This window comes from Leopardus geoffroyi, chromosome B3 (assembly GCF_018350155.1).
Source record: "Leopardus geoffroyi isolate Oge1 chromosome B3, O.geoffroyi_Oge1_pat1.0, whole genome shotgun sequence".
Lineage (NCBI taxonomy): Eukaryota > Metazoa > Chordata > Mammalia > Carnivora > Felidae > Leopardus > Leopardus geoffroyi.
In genome coordinates, this window is record NC_059337.1 from 72,671,427 (window position 1) to 72,687,622 (window position 16,196).

At 43.4% G+C, this 16,196-nt stretch overlaps 1 long non-coding RNA gene and 2 gene segments (V, D, J or C); all 3 read left to right on the forward strand.

The window, feature by feature from the left end:
* The first annotated feature begins 801 nt into the window (after nucleotides 1–801).
* Nucleotides 802–1,682, forward strand: LOC123583360. The segment is given in 2 exon segments: nucleotides 802–1,132; nucleotides 1,241–1,682. Coding segments are annotated over 2 exon segments (387 nt in total).
* A 1,101-nt stretch (nucleotides 1,683–2,783) lies between these two features.
* Nucleotides 2,784–5,796, forward strand: LOC123583364. Of its 2 annotated transcripts, none has more exons than XR_006704834.1 (3): nucleotides 2,784–2,976; nucleotides 4,600–4,748; nucleotides 5,437–5,796. It is a non-coding gene; the product is annotated as an uncharacterized LOC123583364 (long non-coding RNA). The 2 variants fall into 2 exon arrangements; XR_006704833.1 differs by lacking the exon at nucleotides 2,784–2,976 and adding an exon at nucleotides 4,277–4,394.
* An 8,473-nt stretch (nucleotides 5,797–14,269) lies between these two features.
* LOC123583335 lies at nucleotides 14,270–15,396 on the forward strand. The segment is given in 2 exon segments: nucleotides 14,270–14,448; nucleotides 14,636–15,396. Coding segments are annotated over 2 exon segments (489 nt in total).
* Nucleotides 15,397–16,196: the final 800 nt, after the last annotated feature.

A 16,196-nucleotide genomic window follows, 5' to 3' on the forward strand; every position in this document is an offset into this window, starting at 1 on the left:
AGTTCACGTTTGTTTTTGTTTCCCTTGCCTTTGGCAATGTGTCTAGTAAGAAGTTGCTGTGGCTGAGGTCAGAGAGATGCTGCCTGTGTTCTCCTCTAGGATTTTGATGGTTTCCTGTCCCACATTTAGGTCTTTCACCCATTTTGAATTTATTTTTATGTGTAGTGTAAGAAAGTGGTCTATTTCATTCCTCTGCATGTCGCCATTCAGTTTTCCCAACATCATATGTTGAAGAGACTGTCTTTTTTTCCCGTTGGATATTATTTCCTGCTTTGTTGAAGATGAGTTGACCATATAGTTGTGAGTCCATTTCTGGGTTTTCTATTGTGTTCCATTGATCTGCATGTTGGTTTTTGTACCAATACCAATACCAAGCTGTCTTGGTGACTATAGCTTTGTAACATAGCTTGAAATCCCAAATCGTGATGCCTCCAGTTTTGTTCTTTTTCCAGGGTTGCTTGGGCCATTTGGGGTCTTTTGTGGTTCCATACAAATTTCAGCATTTTTTGTTCCAGCTCTGTGAAAAATGCTGGTGGTATTTTGATAAGGGTTGAATGCATCTTAAACATTTTAAATGTTGGGTTGCAACTTGAATTCCGAGTCTGATATATTTTTTAAAAAAACTGATTTTTCAGTGAAATTACTTGTTAGTCTACTTTTATATGACACCTCATTTCTAACAGACTCCAGGAAGAATACACCATGATAGGCTTGGGAAGGAAGAAATATATTGTGCAGAACTTTTCATACCTCAGAAAACAGAAGGAACACATAAACTAGTTCTTGGAGGGGCCTCCAGGGGACGATGCTGCACAAACTAGAGATCTTGTTGCTCAACATCATCTGCTCACGCCCTCCCCCCTGCAGCTGGCTGAGCTCTTTGCAGACAGAGACAGGGACAAGAATCATCCATCAGAAAGCTCCAGGCTCATCTCAGCAGCTTTTGCATTTTTATCTCAGCAAGGAACCTGTCCAACTTTACTTTCTCCACCCTTCTTATGTCCGAGGGCTTGGTTTCCTCAGCCAGTTTCCTGTCTGCTCAGGGGAGATTTTCCTGAGAAGAGCCCACTGCCTTTCTACTGCTCGGCCATGTTCCTGTTGCTTATCTCAACACTGGGGATATTTGCCCTGCGTGAGTAAAATTTCATATTAGTCTATAGTTCTACAGATTCAACTGGAAATACTGACTTTTCATTGTGAAGTGTGCACTGCTTTCACTGATACAACACTGATTTTGCAGGAGACACCGGAGCCCAGTCAGTGACACAACCTGATGTCCATGTCACTGTCTCTGAAGGAGCCCCTCTGGAGCTGAGGTGCAACTATTCCTATAGTGGAACTCCTTATCTCTTCTGGTACATGCAGCACCCCAACCAAGGAATCCAGTTTCTACTGAAGTACTTTTCAGGGGACACCCTGGTTAAAGGCATCAAAGGTTTTGAGGCTGGATTTAAGAACCATGAAACCACCTTCCACCTGAGGAAATCCCGAGGCCTTGGCAGCGATGCGGCCAAGTACTTCTGTGCTGTGCGTGACACAGTGTCTGGGACTGCAGGGGGAGCTGAACACAAACCACCATGGTAGGGGAGTTTTTGGAGACTGACGGTCTCTTCCTGTGGTATTATCAGAGATCTCTTGCTGTATGATGCCAAATGAGGCAAATAGAGCTGAGCAGACTCAGATATTTCTATATAATTCTACAACTCCATGTCTGATAAACTTAATTTAGCAGGTTTTTGGTCTTTGTAGAAACTACATGATAATAAATATTACAGAATGATGGAGAAGATAGTGTTCTGATCATACAATACCAAGATGCTCAAAGACTGGCCTTGAGGTTGACCGCCTACAAGGTTAACTATATGAGTTTTCATTTATCATTTCTTCTGTCAGCCAACCCAGAAAACAAAACATGAACTCCTCATGTTCTTTCCCTGAAAAGTTTGCCTGCTTGTTTCTCTATTCATTCACAGATCATTTTCTTGGAATTCGCCCTCCCAACCTCTTCCCCCCACCCTCCACCCCACAGATCTCACTGTGCTGGTCAGAATGTGTCAGAATATTTTGAGTGTCAGTTCCTCATTTAAAAGGGATTCTGGAAAATTATTGGTCAGTTTTTGGAGATTGATTAGAATTGTGAAAGGTTTAGAAAACTGTTATGGTCATGTTAACTTTGGGAACTATTTAAAATAGTGCAGGAAGCTGAAGATTTTAGCCCATCAGTGTTTATCCAAAGATTTTGTCTCACTTGTAAAAGTAGCCTCCTATTCATTTGGTTATTTATTTACTTACTTACTTATTTATTTAATTTTATTTATTTATTCATTCATTTATTTATTTTAATTTATTTTTAATTTTTTAATTTTTTAATGTTTATTTTTGAGATAGAGAGAGACAGAGCACAAGAGAGGGAGGGCAGAGAGACAGGGAGTCACAGAATCTGAAACAGGCTCCAGGCTCTGAGCTGTCAGCACAGAACCCGATGTGGGACTCAAACCAAGGAACCATGAGATCATGATTGTTAGGATGTCCTTGGAACCACAGTAGAGGGGACGGCCATCTTGCCAGGCCAACCCAATGAAAAGCCCCTAGTAGCTGCCAGAACGAATTGGAGGTCAACCAACCACCGAGCGACAGCACGACCTGACATGAAAAAGGCCCACCTGGACCTAAACCCGGAACCACTGCAGCTTAAAAACCCCACCCCACCACACCTGGGTGTGACTTCCCTGACTCCTCTCTCTCTCTCTCTCTCTCTGAGTCACGGACCCTCGCCTGAGACCTTAGTTCCCAAATAAAGCCTTAGACTGCTAAAATTTTTTAGCCTCTGACTCCTATCTTTACCCTGCCTTACGCCTGACCCTAACATTTGGTACCAAAACCCGGGGGCAGGTAGTAGCTCGCCTCCCTTGGCTGAGCTCCCTCCTTGCCAAGCCAGAGGCCAACCACCCTACTCTCAAGGGCCTACAGGAGCCAGTAAGTAGGACAGACCCCTCCTTCCCTCCTCCAACTATGGCTGACACCCATGAGAGACGTCTCGCAAGTCAGTCTCCTTTCCTCTGCATGCCACAAGGCCCACATGCCAAGGCCCGCACGCCGAAAGGCCCACTCGCCAATAGGCCCCTTATTGCAGCGTGAGGGACGCCTCGCCCTGCCACGCCAATGGCAAGTAATGAGTCTAAACCTCCTCGATCTCTTACCCTCCCCCAATGTCTGTTAAAAAACTTCCGGTTCCTGGGCTTGTTGTAACCGACTCATCCGCCTTTGCACTGTAGTCTGGCCTCAGTACAAATTAGATAATGATCCTCAATGGCCTCCCAAGGGGTCTTTACAATACCAAATCTTAACTGATCTGGACAATTTCTGCTATCGGCTGGGAAAATGGGGAGAAATACCCTATGTCATGGCCTTTTGGGACCTCAGGTCTCGCCCCAACCTATATTCCTCCTGCCCCTCTGCATGCATGCTCCTTGCCCGCCCACAACCTCCCCCGACGACCCCACCTCACCAACTTCCCCGATCTCCGATCTCCCACCCGTTAGAGGATCTAGCCACGCTGCCTGCCCACCGGTCCTCGCCCCCCCTCCGTACTCCCAACCCCCAGCCACCCCGCCCTCGCCTCCCATATCATCCCAAACTCGTGCTCACGCCTCTCCCAGCGAACAGACCCCAGCGGCCATCTTTCCTCTCCGTGAGGTGGCAGGACCTGAAGGCCTAGTTCGCGTTCACGTCCCCTTCTCCCTCCAAGACTTATCCACTATTGAAAAGCGGCTAGGGTCATTCTCGGCTGACCCCACCCAATACACTAAGGAATTCCAATACCTTGCCCAAGCCTACAGTCTCACATGGCATGACATCCATGTAATCCTCACCTCTACCCTCACCCCTGAGGAGAGGGAGCGCATCCAGTCCGCAGCCAGGGAACGTGCAGACCAAACCCACATGACTGACCCCGCTATGCCTGTAGGGGCCGATGCTGTCCCAGCAGCCGACCCCATTGGAACTACCAACATGCAGGCAATGGTCACCGGCACTGGGACCAGATGATCCAGTGCCTACTAACAGGCATGAGGGCAACCTCAAACAAATCAGTAAATTTTAACAAACTTCAAGAAATATACAGGACCCCGATGAAAACCCCGCAGCCTTCCTTAGCCGGCTCACAGAGGCACTTACCCAGTATACCAGACTAGACCCTACCACCCCCGCCGGGGCCACAGTATTGGCCACCTATTTTATTTCCCAATCAGCCTCTGATATTCAAAAAAAAACTAAAAAAGGCCGAAGATGGTCCTCAAACCCCTATGGCCGAACTGGTAAAGATGGCTTTTAAAGTTTTTAATGGCCGAGAGGAAGCTCAAGAACAACGGCGACAGGCCGGTCTCCAACAAAAGGTACAATTATAGACCCAAGCCTTGGTAGCTGCCCTGAGGCCAGCCACAATAAAGCCCTCCGGACCACGGCCCCCTCCGGGGCCATGCTTTAAATGTGGCCAAGAAGGCCATTGGTCTCGTCAGTGTCCCCATCCCCAAAAGCCTACCAGTCCATGCCCATTGTGCCAGCAAATGGGCCATTGGAAATCCGATTGTCCTCACCCAGGGGACGACAGACTCGCAAGGCCCCCACGTGGCGAGGCTTCACCCCGATTGGACTCTGCCTTCCAACTGCTGGAGATGGAGGATGACGAGTGACGAGGCCCAGACTCAGTAACTCCAGTGACCCACGTTGAGCCCAGGGTAAAACTCCAGGTAGCGGATAAGTCCATCTCCTTTCTTTTGGACACGGGGGCTACCTATTCCGTCCTGCTGAGCTATTCCGGCCCCACCACGCCATCCTCCGTTTCGGTCATGGGCATAAATGGCACCCCCTCCGTTCCCCCATGCACACCGGTACTCACCTGCTGCCTGGATGGCTTCCACTTCTCCCACTCCTTCCTAGTCATCCCCTTCTGCCCTGTCCCCCTGTTGGGCCGAGACATCCTCAATAAATTAGAAGCCTCAGCCACCTCCCTATCCGCCTTACAAAGGCAGATCAACTCCCTAGCACAGGTCACTCTACAAAACCGACGAGCTCTAGATCTCCTGACAGCAGAAAAAGGGGGAACATGCCTGTTCCTGAGGGAGGAATGTTGCTACTACCTCAATGAATCAGGCTTAGTTGAAACCAATATAGAACACCTAAAGGAAATCCAAAAAACTCTATCCGCGCGCTCAGGATCCTCAGACCCCCTAACCTCCTGGTGGCAATCACCCCTCCTAACTTGGCTCCTCACCATAGTCACCCCACTAGTTGCTATCTGTATAATACTTATGCTCTTACCTTGTTTTCTCCGTTTTGTACAAAAATGAATTCATGAAGTTTCCCAGGTGGTCCAGCCATATTCCCGCATTCCAACCTCAGACCGCGCATACCATGACGTCGCCCTTACACCCGCAGGAAGCAGCCAGATCAGATCCGTCGCCCATTATCACCAATAAGAGGTTGGAATGTTAGGATGTCCTTGGAACCACAGTAGAGGGGACGGCCATCTTGCCAGGCCAACCCAATGAAAAGCCCTGAGCAGCGCGCTAGAATGAATTGGAGGTCAACCAATCACCGAGCGACAGCACGACCTGACGCGAAAAAGGCCCACCTGGACCTAAACCCGGAACCGCTGCAGCTTAAAAACCCCACCCCACCACACCTGGGGGCGACTTCCCTGACTTCTCTCTCTCTCTCTCTCTCTCTCTCTCTCTCTCTGAGTCACGGAACCTCGCCCAAGGCCTTAGTTCCCAAATAAAGCCTTTGACTGCTAAAGTTTTTTAGCCTCTGACTCCTATCTTTACCCTGCCTTACGCCTGACTCTAACAATGACCTGAGCCGAACTCAGACACTCAACTGCCTAAGCCATCCAGGTGCCCCTATTTTTATTTTTGAAAGAGAGAGAGCACGGGCAGGGAAGGTGCTGAGAGAGAGGGAGAGAATGAATCTTAAGTAGGCTCTGCACTGTCAGCGTGGAGCCAGACATGGGGCTACATCCTGTGAATCGTGAGATCATGACTTGAGTGGAAAACAAGAGTTGGATGCTCTACCAACTGAGCCACCCAGACACCTCAACTTTTATAAGTTAAATTCTACAAATTTACAAACAGAACGGTGTGGATATAATCTCTTTTGCTGTGTCCAGCAATGGACCTTTTTTTTTTTTCTCAATGCTTTCAGCCTGTTCCTGTTTGATTTCATTGTTGGAATATGAGAAAGTGATTCTTTTTTTTTTAATTTTAATTAATTCCTTTTTAATTCTTTTTTAATGTTTATTTATCTTTGAGAGAGAGAGACAGAGTGAGAGCAGGGGAGGGGCAGAGAGAGAGGGAGACAGAGAATCCGAAGCAGACTCCAGGCTCTGAGCTGTCAGCACAGAGCCCAACGCAGAGCTTGAACTCATGAACTGTGAGATCATGACCTGAGCTAAAGTCGAACACTTAACTGACTGAAGCCACCCAGGCACCCCTACAGATTGATTCTTACATGTTAACATCATTCTAATTAATTATGTAGTAAATTTAGCAATGCCAACTCTGCTAGAAATATTGATAAGAATTGCAGAGAAGATAGGGGTCGCTGGACCCAGGATAAACTTATAACTCAGTATAAGCCTGTTTTGTGTAGGATGGAAAGAGTTGTGTAAGAAGGTTTTACGGTCCTTGTGTTCTTGAAGTCTTGGAGATAACAAATACTCTGCAGAGAGGGGAGAGGGAGAAAGAGGGAGTTTTCAGACTGCTTCTTGGCTTACTCTGTCATGTAGAGAAAGATAAGTGCCCAGGAGCCCTCAAAATATAGACAGACTAAGTAGATGGTCACCAAGGATACATCAGGAGATCAACAGTAATTTTTAGGACTTGGTGATATGGTTATATGTAATAAATGTGTTTGAGTGATTGCTTGAAGGCATAAGGAATGTAAATGGAGGTGTTAGAGACAAAATCTGGAATAAAAAAAGTGTATTCATTTAATGTCCTTCTTCTCTCTGTCCCTTTTTATTTTTGGACCGTAATCTCTCCTACCTCTATTTTCAGGTGACTCGCTGTTATCAGCTCAACTACATTGCCCAAAGGGACTGTGGTGGGCACTTTATGCAGATTAGTAGGAGAAGAATTACCAATTTCTTTTGATTCTGAATTCAAGCTGAGTTTGAAAAAAAAATAGGTTTCACACCAAGGACCCTGAGCAGTTGGGAGATCATACCCCCACCTCCCCAACCCTAATTCTGCCTGAAAAATCAAAGCCTGCCTCCCTCCCTCCTTCCCTTTTTCCCTTTTATTAATAGTTTGTTATTTATTTATATGAGTGTATATGATACTTATGAGGAACTTTCTACAATAAAGAATTATATTAAGAATAAAGTGGGAATGCTGAGGTATTTTAGCAATCAAGCTAATAATTCTGACTTTTCATGTAATTAGCTAGTCTTACCACATACCTCACCACTCAGAAGTGGCTGGCCTAATTGAAAGACAAAATATCTTACAAGACTGAGTTACAATGCCAGTTGGGAGATACACCCTGACTGATGAGACTTTGTTAGTAGAAATTAACATGTGCTTCAAATCAGAGAAGTTTGTGTTACTTTATGTGTTACTGTCTTTCACATAGCCAGAATCCATGGGTCCTGGAATCAAAAGGTAGATGTGGGAGTGGCTTTTGTCACTATTGCAGCTAACAACCCACTATCAGACTTTGATATTCCCATCTTGGCAAGTTTATGCTATGTATATTTGGAGAACTTAGTCTTAAGAGACGAATTCTTCTGCCAGGAGACAAAAAAATTGCTCTACTCAATGGATGATAAAAGTAACTTCTGGACATTTTGAGCTCAGTCATTGAACCAACATGAAGAAAAGTATCTCTTGGCTGCAGTGGTTTATCCTGATTAAGAAGATATTGGGTTGCTTCTACACAACAGAAGCAAGAAAAACTATGTTTGAAGCCTCTTAGTAATTTCATGCCCAATGGTAAAGTTTAATGGAAAACTACAACCACCCAAACCAAATTGGCTGAGGTGGGGGAAATATAGAGTAGAGATTCATGAAGGAAGCCACAGATATCAATTATAACCTTGTAGCTAATTACAGAAGCAAAGTTCTAGTACTTTGAAAAATGGAAGTATAATTAACATGTCAGATTAGTTTCATATGTACAACATATGGATTCAACAATTCTATACGTCATGCAAAGCTCACCATGTGAAGTGTAGTCAAAGTCATAGTATTTTCCATATTTTATATTTGCTTGTTGTCTGTGTAGGCTTATTTGTATGTGCGACACCTTTCCTTCTACTCTCCTTCTCACTTTCATTTTATATACAAGTTATTGGAAATTAACTTCACATTTTAGCGTATCAGTAACAGAATACTTTAGAGGGGCTCTAAATCTGAAGAGTTATTAATATCATCAGTGGTGGCACAGGCATCTCATTTTGAGGAAGGGGTGAGAAATTATCACTTGCTAAGGATAGCAGTATCTTGAAGGAGGTAAAAATATTGAGTTGTTTTCTTGTTATATGTGTTTCAAATATGTGTAGAAGGTTACATATAGAAGCTGAGTAGTCAAAGGGGTGAGATCGATTTATTGACTCTCAGCTTCAATTCATCTTTTGCTTGCTCTTAAAAATAGAGTTGGGCCCTTCAAATATTTTCTTTGTCAGTTGGCACAACGTTAGATTTTTTTTCAGTAGAGAGTGCAGGGAGAGAGATTTGCCTCCTGGTCTGTGTTCCCTCTGGCAAGCTCCTGCAGCATGGGGGCGTCTCCAGGGACCAGCCCATGCCAGCACCCGCACCAGCTTCCTGCAGGGAAGTCAGTGTTCATCAGCACCCAGGGGATAGCAGCTTCCCTTAGCACCCCCATTTTTAGGTGGGTTTGTAGAAGAGTGCCTCCCATAAGACATGTTCTTGTGAACGTCTTTTCCCAGCATTCCAAAGGATGGCTTTCTGGCATGTCCTAAAGGGTAGATATCCAGCAAGTTCCACTGTTATAGCACCATAATGACTTCTCTGCCATCCAGTGAGCCACAAGTGTGTCTTCTCCAAAGTTTGAGTCTCAGCCCTGGAGTGGATGGGAACCTCTTTCTGCATATTGTATCCCAGTCGTGGGAGCAGTGGCTACACTTTACATCCCCTATTCCTGTAGGCTTCCTCTTTCCTTCCTACTAGCCATTCCCTTTTTACTCCAATATTCCGTTGTAGTTAATAATTCTTTTAGGTTTCCCCTAGTCAATTTATTGTGCAGTTTCTCTCTCCTGAATGGACCACTTTTGTTCATTCACCAGGACACTCAAGCAGCTGGAGAGCATCCCCCATTTTCTCTTCCCCGACTCTGCCTGAGACGTCAAAGCAGATTCGACTTCTTTACTGTTTTATATGATTATCATATAAATATGAGAAACTTTCCATGATAAAGGATTATATAAAGAGGAATTTGGAAATACCATATGAGTTATGTGAGTTATCAGTGAATGTAATTTCAGTTTTTCACATTTTGTCCATATTTGACACAAAATTTCATTATACCACAGAAGTGAATTCTAATCAACTTTTGACAACGTTTTACTTTAGCTTAAAACACAAATGGGTATTCACTCACTAATGAGAATGTGTCTGCAGATTGTAATTCCAAATCACCTTCTTCTGTGTAATTTCCTTATTACATCCTTATTTCTGATTTTTTTCTGTCTTTAAAATAGGATGGGAAGGCAAAGATAGTTTTAAAACAGTCTGAAGACAGAATACTCCATTTACCTGAGCAGGATTTCATGTGTCCCTTTCCAGTCACCCCCCCCCCCCCCACCTCCTGAAGACAATGATTACTATTGGTATCACCATAGATTAATTTACCTGTTTAGAACTTTAAATCAGGGAAATCATATGGTAGGGACTCTTTTATACCTGGTTTCTTTCATTAAACATGATTCACCCATGTTCTTGTGTGTATCAGTCATAGTCATTCTATACTTTCTACTCTGAGTATCCTATTATATGAATATATCACAATTTGTTTATCCATTCAACTGTATCCACCACTGGCTGGACACAAGATCTATCAAGGGTGAAATCTTTAATTCCATTCATAAAGTTTCAAGGAACAGACTACCCTGACATTTATATTCTGTTGGTGAAAGAGTAGGATGTGTCTCTAAAATATTTTAGCCAATGGAGCACCTGGGTGGCTCAGTCGGTTAAGCATAAGCTTTGGCTCAAGTCATGATCTTGTGGTCTGTGGGTTTGGGTCGGGCTCTGTGCTGACAGCTCAGAGCCTGGAGCCTGCTTTGGATTCTGTGTCCCTGTCCCCCTCTCTGCCAGCCCCCATTCGTGCTCTGACTCACTCTGTCTCTCAAAAATAAATAAATGTTAAAAAATTAAAAAAAAATTCTAGCCAAAACATATATCTTACATACCTTTATTTAAAGACCCATGTCTGGGCACCTGGCAGGTTCAGTTGGTGGAGTATGCAACTCTTGATTGTGGGGCTGTAAGTTCAAGGCCTGTGTTAGGTGTGCAGATTACTTAAAAAAAAAAAGACCCATGTCTAACATTCATTTTGGTATTTAATATGCCACTACTTTTGCCAATAAAAACCTAATATCCATCATGCTCTGTTATTTAGCAATGTTTCAGGTATTGCTCAAGATGTGGATAGCTGAATCGTAGTTTCCTGTGCCATGGCTTTCCATCACAATGCAAGCTGATACCCCCTCTGCAAATTGTTTTCTTGATGAGGCCATTGCCTCTCCGTAGAGTGGAAGCTTAATTTAAGTGGCACACATATATGATATCTTATTGTCTATGTTGAAAAAGTTTTAAGGTAAATGGTACATCCTAACACTTTCATATACATTTGACCCTTAAGCAATGTGGGGAAGAAGGGAGTGTGTGGCCGCTGTCCCCGTGCACAGCATCCCTGCCCTTCCCTCTGCCTGGAGTCATTTTCATTTACTAGCCTCATGGCTTATTCCTTCACTTTTCCTAGTTTCAGCACCTTGAGAAACATGTGAATAAAGAAGAATGCTCAGAAGGGCTTATTGTTGTATTATATTTCATAATAAAAAAGTCAACATCTTAACACTTCATCAATAGAAGAAGGGATGTATAAATGGTGGTATATTCATAACATGGAAGACGACGCGACAGAAGGATGTATGTGTGTTAACATAATAAGACATCCAAGATTTATTATTGAGTTTAGTTTCCTTCTTTCTTTTTGAAAAAATGTTTATTTATTTTTGAGAGAGTGCAAGTGGGATAGGGGCAGAGGATCTGAAGTGGGCTCTGCACTGATAGCAGTGAGCCCAAGGTGGGGCTTGAACTCATGAACTGAAGGTCATGACTTGAGCCGAAGCTGGATGCTCTACCAACTGAGACACCCAGGTACCCAAGGTTTTTTCTGTTTATTTTTTATTTTTTATTTTTTTAAATTTTTTAAAATGTTTTATTTATTTTTGAGACAGAGAGAGACAGAGCATGAACAGGGGAGGGGCAGAGAGAGAGGGAGACACAGAATCCGAAGCAGGCTCCAGGCTCCAAGCTGTCAGCACAGAGCCTGACGCGGGACTCGAACTCACAGACTGCGAGATCCTGACCTGAGCCGAAGTTGGATGCTTAACTGACTGAGCCACCCAGGCGCCCCGGTTCTTTCTGTTTTTAAGAGAGAGCAAGAAAGTGGGGGAGAAGGGCAGAATGTGTGTGTGAGAGAGAAAGTCTTAGGCAGACTCCAGGCTCAGCATGGAGCCTGAAATGGGGATGGGTCCTAAGATCATGACCTGAGCTGAAATAAAGAGTTGGACGCTCAATCGACTGACCCATCCAGACACCCCTATTATTGAGGTTATAAAGTTACAGAAAGATATGCACAATATATGTCATTTTGTATTAAAAGCCTGTAAATAAAACTACACTTATAGTTTCTGTGGATTCATGTATTGGTACATGTGTGTAAATCTACAGTAAAACACCTGGAAGCATCAAGTCAAATTGGTGAATAATAAAAAGGTAAGAATTGAGAGTCATAGTCAAAGGGGATTTTAGTTCTTATGTAATGTTTCATTCCTGTAGTAATTCACATATTCATGAAATCTCTTTTTTGAGAGAGGGAGAGGGTGCAAGTGAGCTGGGGGCAGAAAGAGAGAGAGAGAGAGAGAGAGAGAGAGAGAGAGAGACAGAGACAGAGGGAGAGAGAGAGGAGGGAGACAGGGAGAGAGAAGCAGAGCCTGCTCAAAGTGGGGCAAATGCTACCTGATGCGGGGCTGGAACTCAGAAACTGTGAGATCATGACCTGAGCCAGAGTCAGATGCTTAATGACTGAGCCACCCAGGTGCCCATGAATTCTTGTTCTTAATATTAATAACAATAAGGTAACAACTAATAACCTATAAAGGTTTATATTTTCCTCCGTTCCTCTCATCAAAAAGGAGGAAAATAGAGAATAATCGCCTTCTTCATAAACTTTGTCCAACCACCCCACACGTAAGTATTTCTTTTTAGTTCATACTCCTCTTAGGGTCCTATTCTTTGACTCTACTCTAGTTATGTGTATTTTGTCTTCCCCAGTAGATTGGAATCTACTGTCTCATCCCTTTTACATATTCCTAACACCTGGTGAATTCCCTCATTTATGGTAAAACTTCAGCAAATGTGTATGCAAGTCTTTTGAGCCATGTAAAACAAATCAAATAACAGAAGATGAGAATTGCCAAATTATTTTATGACATTGACCTCCATTAAATTCCATTTTAAAAGTAGGATTTGGTTCACTTTTAATAGCCACTCAGTCTAAGCAGTTACTTTGTTTTCTGATCATCTGCTTCATCAGGAAGCATAGAATGAATGGGGCTGGAGGTGGGTGCCTGCTGAATTGCGTGGTCTGAAGTGGTCTTTGTGGACTGTGTTGGGCCACTAGGGGGCACTCTAGGCTTTAAAAAAAAAAAAACAAGATTTTTTTTTTTTTTTTTTTTTTTTTTTTTTTTTTTCTGATGGTAGGAGAAGAGACAAGAACAGAAAACATGTAAGTCAATCATATTATAGATAGCAAAGGTGGGGAGGGGGAAGGGGCAAACGTGCTTGTGTAAAGTTGACCTCAGGTGTTCAGTTCTGCTATTCCATATAAACTTCAAGAGGTTGTAGGCTATATCTCTTTACACCACTGTGGGGGTGATTCTCTGAGCACAGTATGGAAATAATATTTCTGGGCACGCATGAGGTAGCTCAACAGAAAATGTCCCATGATGTGTTTACAATTTTCAAATTGTTTTGAGTAAAATCCTCCCAAACCACTGACTTAGAAATTATTTCAGTATTATACCTTTTCATATATCTTGGCTGGGAATGGAAGGAAGAAGAATGGAGAGAAGAAAACAGAATAAAATAAGGAGAAAAATCAAAGGAAAGGGAGATGAAAGAATTTACTCTGACCAGTACTGTGGGGCCTGCCCAGAATCAGCTTTGTGGGTGAGCAAGGTGCCCATGAGTTGCACAGGAGAGGTAGAGAGGTGGAAATTAAATCAGGGTAGACATTATGCAGACATCCTATTTTTTACCAACCAAATTCTGGTTGGAATCATTGTCTTTTTTTAAAAAAGGTTATTTATTTATTTTGAGAGAGAGAGAGAGAGAGAGAGAGAGAGAGAGAGAGAACAGGACAGGGGCAGAGGAAGAGGGAGAGAAAGAATCCCAACCAAGCAGGCTCCACGCTCAGTGAGAAGCCCCACACTGGTCTTGAACTCACAAATCATGAGATCATGACCTGACTCAAAATCAAGAGTCAGATGCTTAACCGACTGAGCCACTCAGGTGCCCCTTGGAATCATTTTCCGTGGAGGTGGTGACTATATGTCTTGGATTCTAGATCTCTCTGATTTCAAGAAATTGTATTTGCTTCTGCAATACAAAATGCATGCTATCAGCTAGTTTTCCTTTGTCAGAATTTTCTTATAACTGAATTCTCACATTGTCCAACTATGCAATTTGGGAAATGGAGTCACTCTTCTCTATGATTTCCAAGGTTCTGTGTAACTCACTGAGACACTGACTCTTCTAGAAATATCATTCACCTTTCCTCAGTCACTAACCTACAAATTTCTCACATAACATGTTTCAAGAAAAAAAAAAGCCCTTATGAGTGCATGTATTGGAAATACCGTCCCTACCTCCCTGCAACGTTGGCAAGCACAGTTTTGGACAGATTGCTCTGCAGTCTCCTGGGCTGCGGTGGGTGGAGTCTCAGTCCTGGGACTGACAGGGTTCAGGTGTGATTGGTGCTCAGTGATTCTGGAGGGACGTGGTGACTGTTGACAACACAACTTCTCTGACCCAAGACTCTACACTCTTCAGAGTAGGGGTGAAGGCACATCAGCGACTAGACAAGGAGTCATGAAGAGACAGCGGGGAGCCCTGCTGGGGCTTCTGTGGGTGCAGGTTTGCTGTGAGTGGGGGCGTCCCAGACCGGGGCGGGGGAGGTTCACAGCCCGCAGTGGAGGGGGAGCAGGCACAGAGCTCCTGCAGGGTCTACGCCCTCAGCGGGTGTTCCCGGGAATACTCTATGGGTTTGAAAACTGCCTCAGTGGCTCTGCAGTGACTTCTTTTGTGTTTGGTTTTGTCTTTCCAAGCAGGGGTGAGAGGGATGGACGTGGAGCAGACACCTGCAGCCCTGAGCCTCCAGGAGGGAGCCAGCTCTACCCTGAGGTGCAATTTTTCCAGCTCGGTGAACAACGTGCAGTGGTTCCGACAGAACCCCGGGGGCGGCGGCCTCACCCGGCTGTTTTACATAGTTTCAGGGATGAAGCAGGATGGGAGGTTGAACTGCTCGGTGAACACTAAGGACCGGCACAGCAGCCTGCACATCAGGGCCTCCCAGCAGGAAGACTCAGCCACCTATCTGTGTGCTGTGGAGGCACAGTGCTCCCTGCTGCTCTGCAGCCTGTCCCCAAATTGCAGCGGGGCTCCCAGCCCAGGCTCCTCCACCAGGAAGCCTTCCTTGTGCAGCCGCATTTGCACAGCGTGCTTGGGACCATCTGGGGCTTTGCAGGCTCAAAGCTGGTGGTGGTAAACCTTGCCAATAAATTATTCAAAGTGAAAGTGTGTATGTGCACATTGCATGAAGCATATTGGAGGGATGTTAGTTCTTAAAATGTTTAGAATCTCTGGTTTTGGAAATTGCTGCCACATGGGAAAGCAAAGATCCATAGGCTTTGAAATAGAAATTTAAGATAAAGATAAGAGCTTCAATGGAGAAGAATAACATTTTCATATGAAGTTTGAACTTATCCAATGAACCCATTATTAACACAGAAGATAATTTGAAATTAATTTTTCTTGTAACTTAAGATGTAGTAAGATGCATAGACCAGCATTCTGAATTATATACAAATCATGAAGTCACTTTTAAGTTTCATATACACCTTTCAACAGTTACAGAAAATGTTAGAGAAAACAATAAAATGCTGCTGTGTAAATTTACATTTAAAATTAAATTCAGATTTACATAAAACTGAATGGTATTCAGAGTTAAATCATATATAGAGAAATTGTTCCCCTAGAAGCATCAGCTCTAGATTTATGTTATTTATATTTCAACTAACTTATCATATATCTATGCTTTTTTGTCATAGCATGTAAAATACTTTTTAAGGTCTGTAATATCAGTTGCAATGACAGAAATATTCTTCTCAAAATTAAAAATTATCAGAAATTCTGTCTGTAGCATTACAGTTACCAACAATGATACTGCTTTAAATTATATTGATTAAAGTGAAGTTACTAAGAGTATAAATTTTGAGAACCTAATAAATTAATTTGGAGTAAAGCAAGGCAGAAAAATATTATTATTGTCAAGATATTACACTACCAAAGTATTATTCTATTTTTAGTGTTTGATATATTTAATAGTTTTGATATATTTATTATATTAACCTATTTTAATAGATTAATATACATTGGATTCTTTTTTTAATGTTTATATTGAGAGAGAGAGAGAGTGAATGGGAGATGGATAAAAGGAGAGAGAGAGAGAGAGAGAGAGAGAGAAAGAATGAGAGAGAATCCCAGGCAGGCTCCATGCTCAATTTTGAGCCTAACTTGGGGCTCAATCTCACCACTGTGAGATCATGACTTGAGCCAAAATCAAGAGACAGAGTCTTAACCAACTGACCCACCCAGGCTCCCCATGCATTT